Genomic DNA, 16,458 nt, shown 5'->3' on the forward strand with positions numbered 1-16,458 from the left:
CGCCGCGCGCAGGCGCAGTCGAGGGAGAGGGGGGGCGGCGGCGGTACGCAGGCGCAGCGTGGGGCGGGGCGCGCGGGTCAGGCCGAGGCGAGCGCCGGGCGGGCGGCGGTGCCAGAGCGAGTGGAGCGTTCAGGGGCCCCGAGCGGCGGCGGCGGCGGCGGTGGCGTAGAAGAGGAAGGCGGCGGCGGCGGCCCCAGCCCCGGCGCCTCCCCGGCCGGCGCGCGGCCCGGCCCGTCCCGCGCCTCCGCGGCGGCCCCACGGCCCAGCGCGCCCCCGACCCCGGGCCCCGCCGCCGCCGCCGCCGCCATGGCCCGGCCGCTGGTGCCCAGCTCGCAGAAGGCTCTGCTGCTCGAGCTCAAGGGGCTGCAGGAGGAGCCGGTGGAGGGCTTCCGGGTGACCCTGGTGGACGAGGGCGACCTGTACAACTGGGAGGTGGCCATCTTCGGGCCCCCCAACACCTACTACGAGGGCGGCTACTTCAAGGTGAGCCCGCGGCTCGCAGTCCCGGTTCCCACCCGGCCTCTGTGCCCGCGGCGGTCCCCGTCTCCCTCGGTCTAGCTGGTGGTTCTCTCGGCCACCCCTTCCGTCCCTGGAAGCAGCTCCAGGCCCCCGCCTTCCCAGCCGGTCTGCCGGATCCCCGGAGAGAGGGCTCGGGGCGCTCCCTGTTTGTTTGGGGGTGGGGCTCGTGCTTACCTCAGCCTCTGGCGGACCCGGGCCCTCAGCTGCCTTCCCCGCCCCCTGCCCGGAGGAGACAAAGAGCCTCCCCAGACCTAGCAAGCTCTATTGTTGGGGAGCACGGGGTTGGGGAAGGGAGGGAGGGAGGCCAGACTGGGGGGGCTGCTCCGCCACTTGTTTGGGTTCCAACAAAGGCTCAGATGGGGCCTTGCCAGCTGGGGCCTGCTTGGAAAGCAGCCACTCTTCCCGATAGCAGCCGGCCAGGCCCACTTGGCTTCCTCTGGAGCTTTATGTAAGTTGTTCTCTAGGGAACGTTGAGGCAAGACTGTGGCATCACTGCCACTCTCCACTTTGTCCCTGGGAGCCACACCTCAGAGAGCAACCCCACGGACCCGGGACCCTGGCCTCCAAACCTGGGGCCCCTCTCTTGCCGCAACTTGCTTTTCTCAGGTTTCGCTGAGCAGGTGTCCTTTTGGGGCTCAAATCTCACGTCTGGGTCGTTTTCTCTGCCCCCTGTGATAGTTTCATCCCGGGCAGTTCTTTTCTGGGAGCAGGGAGGGGGTGCTGGCCCCGGCACTGGCTGTGTTTCGCGCTAGTGTGACAGAAGATCTGAGCCAGAACCCAGGCAGCTTTCTTGATCTCACCATTTGAGCCCCCACGTGGCCTTGGAAGGACCCTTGTCAGATTGTAGGGCTTTGCTCTTTGAGCCAGAGGGATGGGGCAAGGGGTCTCCCTGCATGAGAGGTGGGGAAAGGGCCCTCAGCCTGGGAACACCCTCCCCCAGCCCTGCCAGGTTGGGGGGGGGGGCGGGCAGAAACCACAGCTAGGCCAGGCTGTGGGGGAGGGGCAGGTGATACTCCCAGGACAGATGTCTGCGTTTGCACTTTTGGCTCCTGTTTTAGCTGAGCCTGCTCAGTGGCTGTGAGGGAGCAGCCTGGTCTGCTGGGGGTGAGTCCTGAGTTGAGATTCCCCTGGTGTTGGGGTGGGATGGGGGGAGGACTGTGGACCGCTCCCGCCTGAGTTGTGCATCAGCAATCCGGCCTCTTGCATGCGGGGACTGGATTTGGGGTTGATCGCCTAATGGTCCAACTAGATCCCTCCCCCAGCCTCCTTTGTGTGCTTCAGGCTGGAGGGATGGGAGCTCCATTCAGAGCTGGAGGTGGAGTCCCACCCTGAGGCAACAGCGAGACTAAGAGACTAAGTGAGCTCACAGATCTGGAAGGAAAGGATGTGGGCTTCTGACTCTTGCTCACTAACTGGTTGCAGGGGATCCTCCACACTAGGGTTGGGGGATTGTCCCGTTTTTCTGGAGAAGAATGGACTGGGGGTGGGGCCCTGCCAGATTCGAACACATCTGCCATAGGTTGTGTTGTGTTGTGTCCTCAGAGAAGCCGGCGGGGGACCCAGGGTGGTTTTGGCACCCACCCTGATCCTCCTGTCGAGGCGTGACTGGGTGGGGAGACCCTCTGCGGCAGGTGTGGAACAGCCAGACTGGGAAGTGCCTGGCGGCCACCGCCACTTCCCAGCCACTTCCCGCGGCGCCTTCCTTGTCCTTCATGGGCCATGGTGAGCATTTGGGCGACGCGGTGTACTCAAGGGGGTGCCAGAGAGACGCGGTTCAACAACCTCCTCCGAGCTTGCTTGCTGTGTATCCTTGGGCAAGGTACTTTCCTTCTCTGAGCCTCAGTTTGCTCAGTAGTGAAGGCATCTCTGGGGACGCTTGAGACAAGATGAGGTGGGACTTGCAGAGTGTTTGAGAACAGCTGTCCTCGGGGCCATCGCTTAGAAACCTGTAGGGCAGGTTCTGAGCTCCAGGTTTGCTCTGCACTCACCAGTAAGTTACCTGCCTCCCAGGCCTCAGCACAATCACCCAGGAACAGAGGGACTTCTAAATGCCCCCGTGCCCCTGCCCAGGAGGGTGACTCTCCAGAGATGGGCCTGGGAAGCTCCAGCAGAGGAGCCCAGCTTTGGCTCCCAGCACACTGGCTCGCCCGGGAGAGCCTGGAGCACCACCAGGACCCTAGGCCAGACATCCCCATGTCTGGGACTGGGGCTCAAGCCGCAAACGAAGCTCCTTCACCTGCTGAGGCCTCGGCAGGCAGCCCTCCCCAATCTGCCCCAGGACCTTCCTGTCTGCCTTCCTGGCCCCCCAGGATGGATGCTTGTGGGCAGAGAGCCCATCCGTCCAGCGCTGACTCATCTCCTCCCACAGAGCCCAGCCCACAGAGGTGTCGGGAATGATTGCCGAGTGAACACACATCTATTTTTAACCTTCCCCACAGCCTGGAAACTGAGGCCTAGGAGTCGCCGCCATGCTGGGGGTGCACAGCTCCCTGGGGCCTGGCTCCTGGCCCCTCCCACGGGCCTGGGCCAAGAATGGCCTTGGAGTTGCCCTTCAGCAGCAGGAGGGGGGCCAGGGTCCGCTCAGGCCACCCCAAAGAGTCCTGGGGGGGGGGTCTGTGAGGGGTGACCAGCAGGGTCCAGGCGGTCCTCCTGCAACAGGTGGGTCTGTCCTGGCCAACGTCCTTGTTTGTGTGTTCGTGGGCACAGTCCCTGAGCAGTGGCCAGCACTGGCTGAGCTTTTCTGCTCTCTGCCCCTCCCCAGGCACGCCTCAAGTTCCCTATCGACTACCCCTACTCCCCGCCAGCCTTCCGGTTCCTGACCAAGATGTGGCATCCCAACATCTACGAGGTGAGCCCACCGGGCAGGCCCCTCCCGGCTCCCCTGTAGTGGGGAGGGCACTGCGCTGCCTGGTGGCAGTGCTGTGGGCACTGACCCCTCTCTCCTGTCCTCACACAGACGGGGGATGTGTGCATCTCCATTCTCCACCCCCCAGTCGATGACCCCCAGAGTGGGGAGCTGCCCTCAGAGCGCTGGAACCCTACGCAGAACGTCAGGTGAGGCTGGGCCAGACCCTGCGGGAGGGACTGGTCAGCACGTGGACCCCTGGCCCCCACAGCATTCCTGACCTTGCTCCTTCGGGGCCTCTTCAGGGCCATGACTCGCCAGAGTACCGTGGCATCTGTCCAAACTGGCCTCCCACCAGGATACTGGGGGCCCCAGAGACCCCAGGACCAATTCTGCTAGCCTCTCCTCTCATTTCTTGGTGCCCCCTGCCCCATCCACCGTGAGGAACAGCCTCTGGGAGTCTCGGGTCTGTGTCTTCCCGCCCACGGCCCCTCTGCCTGCCCCTGGGATCTCCCCTCCGTCTCAGGGCTGAGCTGCTCATCCTGAGGGGCTGGCCTCCCTGCCTCGCAGCCTGCACGTCTTTAGTCCAGCCCGAACTATTGTAGAAGTTGGTGGCACAGAGGGACCTGTTTGCCCGCAGGATGCCTCGGGGATAGGGACACGTGGGACAAAGGTGGTCCTGGCTTCAGCTGCTCCCACGTCATGTTGTCCTGGGAGCTGGGCGGGCAGGTGGATGGACTGGGGGGGGGCGGGGGTCGGACCCTGCTGTTCTTGGGGCCTGAGACAAAAAGGGACAACGAGAAGTCCAGTCAGATGTCATCTGCAGGGTTGGGGGGCTGTGAGGGTCCCCAGGCAGGTGCTGGCTTCAGAGTGTCCGGAAGCTCCCCAGTGACGCTTGGGCCTGGGCGTAGCCTGAGAGCCCAGCTCCTAGGTGGGTGGTGTGGGCCAAAAACGCCCTGCACCTGTTGACTCCCTACTTCCCCAGGACCATCCTGCTGAGCGTCATCTCCCTCCTCAACGAACCTAACACCTTCTCGCCGGCGAACGTGGATGCCTCTGTGATGTACAGGAAGTGGAAAGAGAGCAAAGGCAAGGACCGGGAGTACACGGACATCATCAGGTGAGGAGGGCTTCTGTGCAGGCCCACACACCTCCAGCTTGCTCATGGCCAGCAGTCCCAGTAGGGACTTGCAGCCCTGGGGAGGAGCCAGCCAGCCTGAAGCCTACACCTTGGTTCTTCTGCTGGTCTCCTTGCCCTCAATCTCAACCTTGCCCCCCCCCCCACCTTTTTTTTTTTTTTTTTAAAGAAAATGGGTGTTCTCTTTCTCTGTCGCACGGTGAGGTGCCCCAGTGTATGTCACAGATGTGTAGCTTAATGCCTGTGAGATGTATAACACGGTGTGTGCATTCAGAGCACCTGTGGTGCATGTGTGTCGCGCGCAGACCTGGTGGCACATACGTACAGAAGCCCCTGAGTGGTGACCGCCAGGCTTTAACAAGGGTTCGCTGCGGTTTCTTTGCTTTGTAACTAAAATAGCAGAGACTCTCCCGGTCTTCCGTCTGCCCCCGCCCCTCTCTCCTCCCTCCTGGGGAGCCTCTCCCAAGCATTGCGGGGCCTCCTGTCTGCATTTTGGCCCCTGACGCCTATCTACAAACGCTCCGGGACCACGGTCCTTCGGGTACCTGCTCCTGACATCAACTCTGTTTTCCTACTTTCTTTTGGGGGGGAACATATGTTTTGTGTACTACTGAGGCCTGGTTTATGTCACGTTGTATCTTTTCTGCTCAGTGGTTTCTTGCTGTGAACATCATTTACATTTGTAATTTTGAAGCTTGGAATCATTTCCTAAAGGCAGAAAATGATCATGATACTAGCGCATTTAGAAAATTGCTATCTTTTCTAGAAAATAAGTTTTGTCTGGTTAGGAAAGCGATGCATCACTTGGGGATTGGCCAGGACTAATCCTCCACCTGGCGGGTGGTCATTTCCAGTGCTCTCCCCTTCCGAATAAACAGGTGAGCACCCTTGGGACCTTTGCACAGGATGGACACTCAGCGGGCAGGTGCGGGACCAGGGTGGGAACCTGGTCTAAGGCCCTGGGTGTACACGCTGTCCGCTTAGGGCCTAGAGCTGCTTGTGCTTGACCCCCTTTTCTCTCTCCCTGGATTTGTGTGAGCTGCTCTGTGTCTGTTGTCCATTGTTGCTTTTTAATGCGGGTTTACTGACTCGTTTCATGACAGACTTAACCCTTTGTTAGGTTTTCCCTAGATGCCCTTTCAGTTTGTCATTTTTTAAGTTTTATTTAGGTGATCTCTACTCCCAACGTGGGGCTCGAACTCATGACCCCAAGATCAAACATGCTTTTCCGACCCTGCCAGTCAGGCACCGCCACCGCCCCCCCCCCCCCCCCCCGTCATTTACCTTTTAATTAAAAAAAAATGGGTAAGTCATGTGCACACCTACATTAGGACCCAGCCACTTGAGGTCTGAGTATTTACCCAAGAGAAACGGGGGCGCGTGTCCACACCAGTACGCACACGAATGTTCAGAACAGTCTCGATTTGCCAAAGCTGTCAACGGCCCAGGCGTACAGCCGCAGGCAAGGAGGGAGCAGGCCGGGGCCTGTCCACGTAGCCTCAGAAAGCACGTTGGTGTCTGTCAGAGAGGCAGAATGTAAAAGACACAGCAGAACCTCCGGGGGTGAGGGGTATGTTTGCGACCTCGCTTGTGGGGCAGCGTCTCAGGACATATGTGGGTCAAAACTCACCGCCATGCACTTTAAGTTGCCACAGTTCACACAGACGAAGCCCCAGAAACAACTGTGTGCTGAGAAGGCAACGTGTTCGTGATAGAGAAACACACACATCCTGAGAGAAACGAAAAGGAAGCCCCGTAACACTAACACCTGACAGTTTCTGTGTAGCCTTCCAGACACCCACGTCCACCACCACCCTGCCCTGGCAGCCGCTGATCTGCGTGCTAGAAACGTGGAGAACAGCGCCGTGCACGTGCACGGGCCTCACACTCACTTCCGCATCGTGTGCCAGAGCTCTTTGCCGCCTCGTGCTTCACGCTGGACAGACGCAGGTGTCAGGGGTCCACAGCCCGTAGCTGCAGGCCGTTTCTGTTGATTTTGGTTCTCTTTCCTCTGAGTAAAGTTGTGCCGGTTTTCTTCCGTAGACCTGGCCCGTTTTTTGCTGCTTCCGTGGTACTTTACGTGAGCAGAATTTTCTGAACGATTTCTGCGGTGTTGCACGTGTGACCTGAGTGCATCAGAGCCCCCCCAGGCCACACACGCGGCCCCAGGGTGACCCATGCGCATGTAGGGCAGCCCTTCCCCCGTTTGTTTGTCCCCCATTGTCGTCCCAGGATAGCTGTCCCCCGATGCCGGGCGGGGTCACAGCCTTGGGTCTGTGGCAGTGAGGAGGCGCTGAGCGGGGTGTCTGCCACGAGTGATGCCGGGTGCTCTGCAGGCCTCCCGGTGCTGCTGCGCGGGACCCTCGTGGGGTCTCGGGGCGAGGGCGCTCGGCTCAGCTCCGTGGCGGGGGGTCCTGCCCACATGGCCTGTTCTTCGCCCCAGTTTTTCCCAGCACCTCCCACGTGGTGCCAAAATTAAAACCAGACTGTTTTTATCCCTGAAGACTCCCCGTGGGCTGGCTCACATGCGCCCACGTGAGCAAGGCTGTGACGGGCGCTTCTGCCCGCCTGTCCCCCCGCCCCCGCCAAGTGTGTTCCCCGCGCAACGGGGGCAGAGCCCGCTGACTTGGAGGGCCCCCCCCCCCAAGTGGGGCGATGCTGCAGGGTGTCCGTCTGGGGTGTCATCTGTGCTGGGACGTGGGCTCTCGGTGTCCACCCTGCCACAGCTCATGGGGGCGCCACGCCGAGTCCCCAGGAGAGCTGTCTGCTCTGTCCTGGGCGTGACCCATGGCGCCTGTCACCTCCTGGGCCCGCGTTCCCTTGTCCCCGTTTCCCCCTGGCGTTGGCCCTCTTCATCTGCTCCGCCCCTGTCCGGCCGGCACAGGCAGCTGGAGATCTGGTCCAGCCCCGGTCCCCTCGCCCCTGGTGGCTGATGTCTGCCGGCTTGAACCGCGATAGTGGCTTCACCCTCCCACGGGGTGCCGCCGGTCTCCATGATTCCTCTCTGGTGGCTCAAGGGGTCCTCCCCTGTGGCGTCTGTGCTCCTGCCTGCAGGGCCCCGAGGAGACAGAGCGGTGACCTGTGGGCCCGTGTCTCCCGCAGGAAGCAGGTCCTGGGGACCAAGGTGGACGCAGAGCGGGACGGCGTGAAGGTGCCCACCACGCTGGCTGAGTACTGTGTGAAGACCAAGGCGCCAGCGCCCGACGAGGGCTCAGACCTCTTCTACGACGACTACTACGAGGACGGCGAGCCCGAGGCTGAGGCCGACAGCTGCTTCGGGGACGACGAGGACGACTCCGGCAACGAAGAGTCCTGACAGGGCGACCCCAAGAATAAACGTACAGATTTTACCTCAGCAGCCCCGGACTGTGTGGCGAGACTGCCCCATGGGAGGGGTGCTGCCCGGCCCCCTGGGTGGTCTCCTCCCGGGCGTCGCCCTCCCTTCCTGCGCGCGTTTGTCCCGGGTCCCTTGCAGCCCGCCAGGTGGGGCGGGCCTGGGCGGCGGTGGCCTGAGGGACGCGGACCCGCCCGTGTGCGTGTTCAGCTCCTGCTGGCCGAGCCAGAGACTTGGGCCTGCGGCTCGCGCTGACGGATTCACTTGTGGTCACCTCTTCTCTCTGCTTTGGTTTGTTTGGAATCTAAATAAAACGACTTTATGAGAAGCTACAGAACCAACTGTCCTTGGCCTTCCCGAAGGACCGCAGAGAGCGGTGGGCCACCAGGTGCCCCTTCCGGGCCGGGTCACGGCCCCAGATTCTTGGGGCCAGCTGGTCTGCTGGCGGGGCCGGCCATCGGGCCCCAGGCGGCCCCTCTGTGGCCGCAGCACCCCCAAGGAGTCCTGTGTGCTGGTGTCACCCAGGCCCGGTGGCTTCATTTCAGTGTAACTGTTAAGTCCAGAGTGGCCTGGGCTCAGGGTCAGATGGCATCAGGACTGAGGTCCCCCCTTGGGTCAGATGAGCACACGCCCAGCCTGACCAGTCACTGGGCTCAGACGACCCCACACAGGTGGGGGACGGGCCAGAGGGGCAGGTACATCCAGGGTGCACACAGATCCCCACGGCGGCCTGCACACGCCTTTCCCGGTTTGCCCTCGCGGTCTGGTGGTGTTTTAACCTGAATGATGTTTCTCCATTAAAACGTGGAAGGTTTCACTCTTCATCTGTGGCTTTTCTTAAACCCGGAGGGAAGTGCAGGGCGGGGAGGGGCCCCTCTGGACTCAAGTGGTGTTCTCGGCGGGACTGTGGCGGCCACACCTGTTCCCGCTCCTCCTGCACCTAGTTTGGGCCTCTGAGCTCTGTGGGGTATCACCAGCGACCCAGCCTCCGGAGTGGGAGCCTGGGCGTGTGACCCTCGCCCGTGTGCTGAGCAGGTGCAGGCAGGGCCAGGCCAGTGGCTCATGTTTATAACCTCCATAGGGCGCCGAGGCCAGGCTGGGCACTCCCTTCACCTCAGCCTAGAGGCGTTTCCGGGGAGCGGTTTTGGGGGGCTGGCAGCCTGCATGAGAAGACCTTGGTGGAGGTCTGGAAGCGGACGGCACGGTGGGGTGGCCCGTCCCCACCCCACCCTGTCCGGGTGTCCTCAGCACGGCAGCACGGGCTCCGGCGGGAGGACCCCGGGAGCAAGGCCGCTTCAACACTCGGGGGTCACACGCACCACTTCTGCACAGGGCTGGACACGGGCGTGCGCCCACCCAGACCCGAGGGGAGGGGCGCGGACCCCACGTCTCCATGGGAATCGTGTTCCCTTCATACCGTCCCCCCACACAACTGCCAAGGAAGCTTCTGCACAGAGATCTGACTGATACCTGAGGCCTTGGGGTTCACATCCCATAACCTATCTGCAAAACAGAGATCATAATTAGGGTTGCCCAGGGGCGCCTGGTGGCTCAGTTAGACGTCCCGACTTCAGCCCTGGCCACGATCTCACGGTTCGTGAATTTGAGCCCCACATTGGGCTCTGTGCTGACAGCTCAGAGCCTGCTGAGAATTCTCTCTCACTCTGTCTGCCACTCTCTCACTGTCTCTCTTTCTGAAAAATAAACCTTAAAATAATTAGGGTTGCCCAGTTAAATATAAATTTCAGATAAATCATTCTTACTGTATATATAATATGGTGGGTATATATCCTGTGCAGTGTTTGGGACATGTTTAGAAAGCATTTGTTGTTTATCTGAAATTCCAAGAACTCTCTATTTTTAGTTATTCGATTTGACCGTCCGGATACTAATGGAGCCTACTTCCTGGGGGTGGTTACGGCGAAACTAGACAGGACATGTGAACACACGCTATAAATGCTGATTTTTCTTGAACTCATCCCTCGCCTGACACACCCGACTGGGTGAGGACAGGATGCCACCAAATGGGCGGTAATGGTTTCCAGAGTCTCTGCACCTGGGTGAATTCATCTGCCTGTTGTGATCAGTTGTCTTGGCCACCTCTCCTTTATAATGACCCCTTCGGTAGCAGGACAAAATGCCCAACTCAAAGTGACTTAAACAGAAAGGAATTTAATTGGCTTCTGTGAGTGACAAGGCCAGGGATTTCAGGCATAGTCTGATCAAGGCACTGGTTCTGTGCAGTCTCTCCCCAGACCTGTGGTCACCAGAATAACAGCTCCAGAGATGTCCGTGCCCTGATCCCGTAACCTGGGAGCCAGAGAGCTCTCTGAGAGTCAGAGCAGGCAAGGGTGCAGGTCTCCCCTGGAGCCTTCACGGGAGCCAGCACTGCCCACACCCGGACGTTAGCCCCGTGAGGCCCGTTTCCTACTTCTGGCCCCATAGCTGTTAAAGAATAAGCTTGTGTGGCTTCAGGCCCTGAATGTGGTAATCCGTTAATCCGCTAGAGCTGCAAGAAGAAACCGTCACTGGCCAGGCTCAGCTTCCACTGAGTGGCCCTCGTTCTCAGGTGTGCTCCTGTCACCTTGGGCCCACCCAGGCTGACAGGCTAATCACGGCAAGTCCAGAGGGTGAGAGCTGCTTTGGAGAATCCCCACGGAAGAGGCTCCAGACCACGGTCTTCATTGAGCTGACTTCCTGGGCACCACGGGAGCCCGTAGCCCCTCTGCTGGCCCTGGGGGCCTGTGTGCAGGTGAGTGGGAGCCAGAGCAAGATGGGGACGGCCCCTGGCTGTCAACTTGAACCTCTCAGGAAACGGGGACTTGGGGCCACTGCTAGGCTAGTAACATCAGGTGTCTGGGGCCTCAGAGCTGAGGTAGCAACGTCACAGGAGGGGGTGGGGCCCCTGCCCGTAACCTGGCTCTCTCCCCAGGGGCAACGCCCTTGAGATTCACATCACCACAGGGTCTGCCCCCCACTCCTCGCCCATACTGGTCTCGCTGCGGAAAGCTAGAGCCCGCCTGTGCAGAGCTGGGGGGCAGTCCTCGTGCGCTCAGGACTGTGCCTCCCACCTAGCCACAGGGGCAGAGCTGACCCACGAGGGTGGCAAAGTCCACACCGGAGGACCCCGGGGCCTGCACGCCATGGTGAAGCCCCCAGATAAACCCACCCTGGAGCCAGCACCAAAGACCCCAGACTCCACTGGTTCGGGTAACCAAAAGGCCCCTGTTGCCTCCTGTAATGCAGAGTCTGGGAGGACACAAGCGTCAGGCACAGCTGGATCCCAGTGCTCACAAGAGGTCCTCACGACCCTGCCGCCTCTCAGCCGTGGGATCATGAAGGCTTTCTCTCCTGGCGGCAAGGACGGCTGCCCCTCGGGTCCCATGGAAAGCGCTTGTTTCTAGTGCCGCTGGACCCAGCCTAGGTTTCATGCTGGCCTCTGGACAAATCACTGCTTGAGGCAGAGCCCACGCACGGGGCAAGGCCGGAGCCTCTGCCGAGGGGAACCCAGCCAGGGGCTTGGCGTTTTTGGACACACGCCTTCTGGAGTTCGGGGCAGCGGTGGGAACAGGGGAAGACTGGCCAGACAGGAGCCAGGAGGGGGCTGCAGGCTGCGGGGCGTCCCCAGGACACAAGAGCAGCCTTATGCGCAGCATCAGGGCCACGGCCCAGCACCCAGAGTACAACTGGCCTCCAGTATGGAGAATACCTTCAAGATGTTCAAGGTGCATCCCAGGACCCCCTCCCCCAGCTTTCCCATCCTCCACTGCTCTCCTCCCCCCATCCCCACTCACCCACCCCTTCCTGTCACCTGTAGCAGGACCAGAGGCTCCTGGCCTTGCCCCAGTGTCCACGGGAGCCCAGTGCAACATGGCAGGCTGGGCGCTGACCCTCGGGGTGGGCCCCCACCAGGGCGCTTCGGGGCCGGGCCTGCAAATGCTGAACATCCAGAGTGTGTAATTCAGTGGGTGTTCGTACATTCACCGGGTTGTGTGACCAGCACCTCTGGAACATTCCATCTCCCCGGAAAGCAACTCTGTCCCCACACAGTCACGCCCCACCGCCCAGCCCCTCCCCCACGAACCCCCTTCTGTCCGTGGATGAGCCTGTTCTGGACGTTTCACACACGTGGACTCACACCCCGCGTGGCCCCTCGCGTCTGGTTCCCTCCCTGAGCGTCATGTGTTCGGGGTCCGTCCGCGGGGCGGCGGGGGTGGGCGCCTCGCTCCTGCTCGCGGCCGAGGGGCGTGAACCTTTCGCAGTGGACGTCCACCTTTTGTGTGTGTCCGTCCACCTGCCGACGGACACTGGAGCTGTTTCATTGGCTGCTGTGAACTGCCTGGAAGCACTTGTCTGCCCACACGCGCCCATTAGGACCGAGGTCCCCACTGGTTTTCAGGAAGCTGTGGTTTTTATTGTTCTTCAACAGACATCCTCAGGTGAGACTGCATTTAGAGGTGTGCTCCCAGGCACCAAGCAGCTTCCTCTTCCTTCGCGCGAGGCCTCGAGCCTCGTCAGGGGTCTGGCATGGCTCCATCTGGCTGCAGATTAGGGGAGGCCCGCCTGCTGCTGTCCCGGGAGAAGGCTTATCTCCCCGCCTGGCTGTTCCTTCCTGGCCCAGCAGGGCTCCTCCCCCCGCCCCCCCCCCCAACTGACCCCCAGGTGAACGGGAGGCCACCGACAGGAATAAACAGGTGCCCCACCCTGCCTGCCTGGGGACTCAGCACCCGCCCAAGGTGGTCTCTGATGCTTTGATGACATAGTGTGATCTGGGGCATCAAAGCCACACAGCAGGAACTCAGAACAATGGGACTCTATCTTCCCACATTCTGGGGCCAAAAGTCAGAGATCGAGGTGGGCTGGGCTCCCCGCCTCCACAGGCTCCAGCGGGGAGGGTCCTTCCTGCCTCCTCCAGCTCCTGGAGGGCCCGGGTCTCACTTGCTTGTGGCTGTGTCAATCCCGAGTCTGCCCCCATGATCACATGGCCCCTGCTCTGGGTCTGTGCCAGAATAACCCTTTCGTCCGGATGTCAGCCATAGGATAGGGCCTGCCCTGTCCGCTGCTGGCCCTCTTCTCAGGCCCCTCTCCCCTGGGCGGCTCTGATGTCTCCCTAGAACACAACAGAGGATGGACCGCCCTGGCTCAAACCCCTCCCAGGGCTCCCTAACACCAGAATAAAACCTGCCCTGTCCTCCTTCAGTCACTGCCTGGAGGGGGTGGATTTCAAAGCTCCCCCTTTCAGAAAAATGCACATAAAAAACTAAGCTGAAACATTTTAGCAGTGGACAGATGGGTAACAGAATGAAAGTCTGATGTCATCTCCTCATCTATGAGTTTGAGGGTTGTTTTTTGTTTTGTTTTGTTTTGTTTTTTACGTTTATTTAAGTGACCTCTAAGCCCAAAGTGGGGCTTGAACTCACAACCCTAAGGTGAAGAGCTGCAAACACCTCTGACTGAGCTGGCTGGGCGCCCCTGAGAGGTTTTGGAAGAAAAAGCAGAAGGCAAATGAACCAGAGCAGACGCCGTGTCCTGTGATGGGGCAGGGGTGGCATGCTGGGGCTGAGGTCTTGAAGACACGCTGCCCAGGACAGTCTGGTGGTCACTGGGGTGCAGGGAGGGAGCCAGCGGCACCACACGGCAGGACTCCGAGGCAGGACACGGGCCAGTGAGGCCTGAGGGTTCGGCAGGGGCAAGGTTTGCGGGTCTCCAGAGATGCTGCATCAGAGGACGGGCTCCTTGCCTTCTTTGCACCCCCAGTCCGGCTGCTGCACAGAGCAAAGCTGCAGAAACAGGCCAGAGAGCGGGGCTGCTTCCTTGCCTTTCTGTCTGAGGAAGACGTCCAGATCCGGAACCTGGGACCGTCCCAGTGCAGGCCTAGAGGCCAGGGGTGGGGGCGCGGAGTGAGGAGGGTACCCTGTGTCCCTGCTCTCACACACAGGTGGGTTGGACACGAGGTCACAGAAGGGACCAGTGCAAACGAGGGAAATGACAGTGGGTGATGAAGCGGGGCTGCTTTTGAGCAGATCAGATATAGAACAGATACATTTTAGCATAAGTCTACCCCAGATACTGCATGGGATAGACTAATACTTTTAAAATCACTCTTTTTTTTTTTAATCTGAAATTCAAATGTACCTGGGTGTCCTGCCTTTCTATTTGCTAAATCTGACAATGGAGTGGCCCTAGAAGGCTTCTCCTGCCCCAGGTGGGGCCAGGACTGAGCAGCAAAGGGATCCATCCGACCAGTGGGAGGAGACAGGGAAGACTTTCCAGAGAGGGAACCAGAAAACTGGGCCTGGGAGAGGACACAGCTTGGTTTTATAAACAAAAGCAAAGACTGCCTGGTGGCCCTAATATTTCCCACGAGATCTGTCCTCAGCCCAGCCCAGGGAGGGCAGGAAAGGGGGCCGTGGAATTCTATCCAGGCCAGAGGGACTTTGAAGCCAGCTGGCTGCTTTCCGCCCCATTCCGCACGTAGCCCTTGAGCCCCGACACTGCCTCCTCCCCACTCCCGACCGGCTGTTCTCAGACTTGCAGCTCACCTCCCGCGGCTGCTGCCTCTCTGAACAGCACAGCCTTCAAGAAGCGGCTCCAATCTAGAGCAGCCCTCCCTTTACCCACAAGGGGCAGAAAAGTCTCCCTGCTTCCCTTTCAGGTGCTTTGGCTGCTCTAATGATTAACGGATGTAAAACAGATGAGCAGGAGAAAAACAAGCAGAAGAAGTTTAGTAACACATGTACTGAATGGGAGACAGTCGCGAAAACCGACTGACACTCAGAAGCACGGAAGCCATCACCTTCAGAGAAAGCCAAAGATGACGCTGGGGGTGCGGAGTGTGTTATGGGAGGTGACCCGGAACCGCACAGTAGACAGGGGCAAGGCTGCAGCACATTCAACTCCTGCCTCCCCTCCTTACAGGTTTCTGAAGGGACACACCCTTACACAGGGACTTTCCCTTGTGAATGTAAATGTTTCTTGCAAAAGGGTAACTGCTGCTTGACTTTTCAGAGTATCTCAGGTATCTGCAGCTCTTAAATATCCAGTTGAAAACAATCAGGATGCACAGGAGGGACGCGGTGCCTCACCTGGCTGTGACCGGCACTCCCTGATGGCTCACGATGGCCGGCGTCTCCTCATGGACTCGTTGTCCATTTGTAGGTCTTCTTTGGAGAAGCGTTGTATTCAGACCCTTCATCCATTTTTTTTTTTTGATACTGATTTTTGAGAGAGAGAGAGAGAGAGAGAGAGAGAGAGACAGAGTGTAAGCAGGGGAGGGGCAGAGAGAGGGGGGACAGAGGGTCTGAAGCAGACTCAGTGCTGATAGCATCAAGCCCAACGCAGGGCTCAAACCCATGAACCACGAGATCGTGACCTGAGCCGAAGTCAGACGCTCAACCACCTGAGCCACCCAGGCGCCCCTATTTGTACTTGTTTTAAATTGAATTGTAAGTGTTCTTTATATTGGATGTGAGTCTCTTATCAGATCTATGATTTCCCAGTGTTTTCTCCCATACTGTGGGTTGATTTTTCACTTCCTTCTTGGTGTTCTTTGAAACACAAAGTTTTTAATTTTGATGAAATCCTATTTATCTATTTTCTTATTGTTGCTCAGGCTTTTCGTGTCACAAGTAAGAAACTACTGCCTAACCCAAGATCATGAACAATAGACTACCTGTTTTGTTTTGTTTTTTGAAATTATTTTGTCATTTAACAAGGTATTTGCTGTGGGGGCGCCCGGCTGGCTCAGTCAGAAGAGCATACGACTCTTGATCTCAGGGTCATGAGCTCAAGCCCCGTGTTAGGCGTGGAGATTACTTAAAAATAAAATCTTAAAAAAATAGGGGCACCTGGGTGGCTCAGTCTCAGTTAAGCCCCCGACTCTTGGTTTTGGCTCAGGTCATGATTTGTGAGTTCAAGCCCCACACCGGGCTCTGCACTGACAGCTCAGAGCCTGCTTGGGATTCTCTCTCTCCCTCTCTCTGCCTCTCCTCTGCTAGTGCTCTCTCTCTCTCGCACTCTCTCTCACAAAATAAGTAAATAAATTTAAAAAGTTTTTAATAAATAATCTCAAAAAATTAAAGAAGTATTTGTTGTAAAGCATGGGGAACCTCAGGATGGGTTTTCCAGACAAAATACAGGACAGCCAGTTAGTGTGAATTTCAGATAAACAGCGAATGTTCTTGCACAGCCACGTCCATATGTTGCACGGGATACTTACATTTAGAAATTACTGGCTCTCCACCTGAAATCCACACTTAACTGCCATCCAGGTATTTTTATTTGCTGAATCTGGCAGCCCACCCCAGCCCAAGGCACACATCCCACCTGTTCACAGGGATCCCCACCGCCTCCCTTAACGCTTTGTTTCTTTTCCGTATTGTGGTAAGATGCACAGAACATAAAGCGAGTATTTTAACCTCTACAGAGCACGCACTTACCTGTTCTGTCATCACACTGCGAGAGGCTGAGGAAACAGAGGCGGGGCCCAGCCCAGCCCTCGCAGGCCCCGCCCCCGTTTCCTAGCAACGCAACCACGCCCCTAGCCCGTGGGGCGTGGCCGCCAGGGTCACGTGGCACCGCTGCAGGCGCCCGCTCGGGCCGACGCGTGCGTATGTGCGTCCA

The 16,458-nt window shown here is 59.0% G+C and overlaps 1 protein-coding gene and 1 long non-coding RNA gene across 6 annotated transcripts; both read left to right on the forward strand.

Moving 5' to 3' along the window:
- Positions 1-285: 285 nt before the first annotated feature.
- On the forward strand, positions 286-8,660 carry CDC34 (cell division cycle 34, ubiqiutin conjugating enzyme). 5 transcript variants are annotated; one of them, XM_030297521.2, is made up of 5 exons: positions 286-483; positions 3,281-3,367; positions 3,476-3,573; positions 4,350-4,484; positions 6,289-6,544. In XM_030297521.2, the coding sequence occupies exons 1-5, from the start codon at positions 307-309 to the stop codon at positions 6,494-6,496; spliced, it is 705 nt and encodes a 234-aa protein (XP_030153381.1). In that variant the 5' UTR covers positions 286-306; the 3' UTR covers positions 6,497-6,544. The 5 variants fall into 5 exon arrangements, with proteins under 5 accessions (XP_030153381.1, XP_030153399.1, XP_030153362.1 ...); XM_030297539.2 differs by lacking the exon at positions 6,289-6,544 and adding an exon at positions 6,149-6,260 and having other exon boundaries at positions 288-483; XM_030297502.2 differs by lacking the exon at positions 6,289-6,544 and adding an exon at positions 7,557-8,660 and having other exon boundaries at positions 290-483.
- Positions 8,661-9,858: 1,198 nt separating this feature from the next.
- LOC115502291 lies at positions 9,859-15,072 on the forward strand. The gene is made up of 3 exons (XR_003965033.1): positions 9,859-10,588; positions 10,912-11,561; positions 14,492-15,072. It is a non-coding gene; the product is annotated as an uncharacterized LOC115502291 (long non-coding RNA).
- Positions 15,073-16,458: the final 1,386 nt, after the last annotated feature.

This window comes from Lynx canadensis, chromosome A2, assembly GCF_007474595.2.
Source record: "Lynx canadensis isolate LIC74 chromosome A2, mLynCan4.pri.v2, whole genome shotgun sequence".
Lineage (NCBI taxonomy): Eukaryota > Metazoa > Chordata > Mammalia > Carnivora > Felidae > Lynx > Lynx canadensis.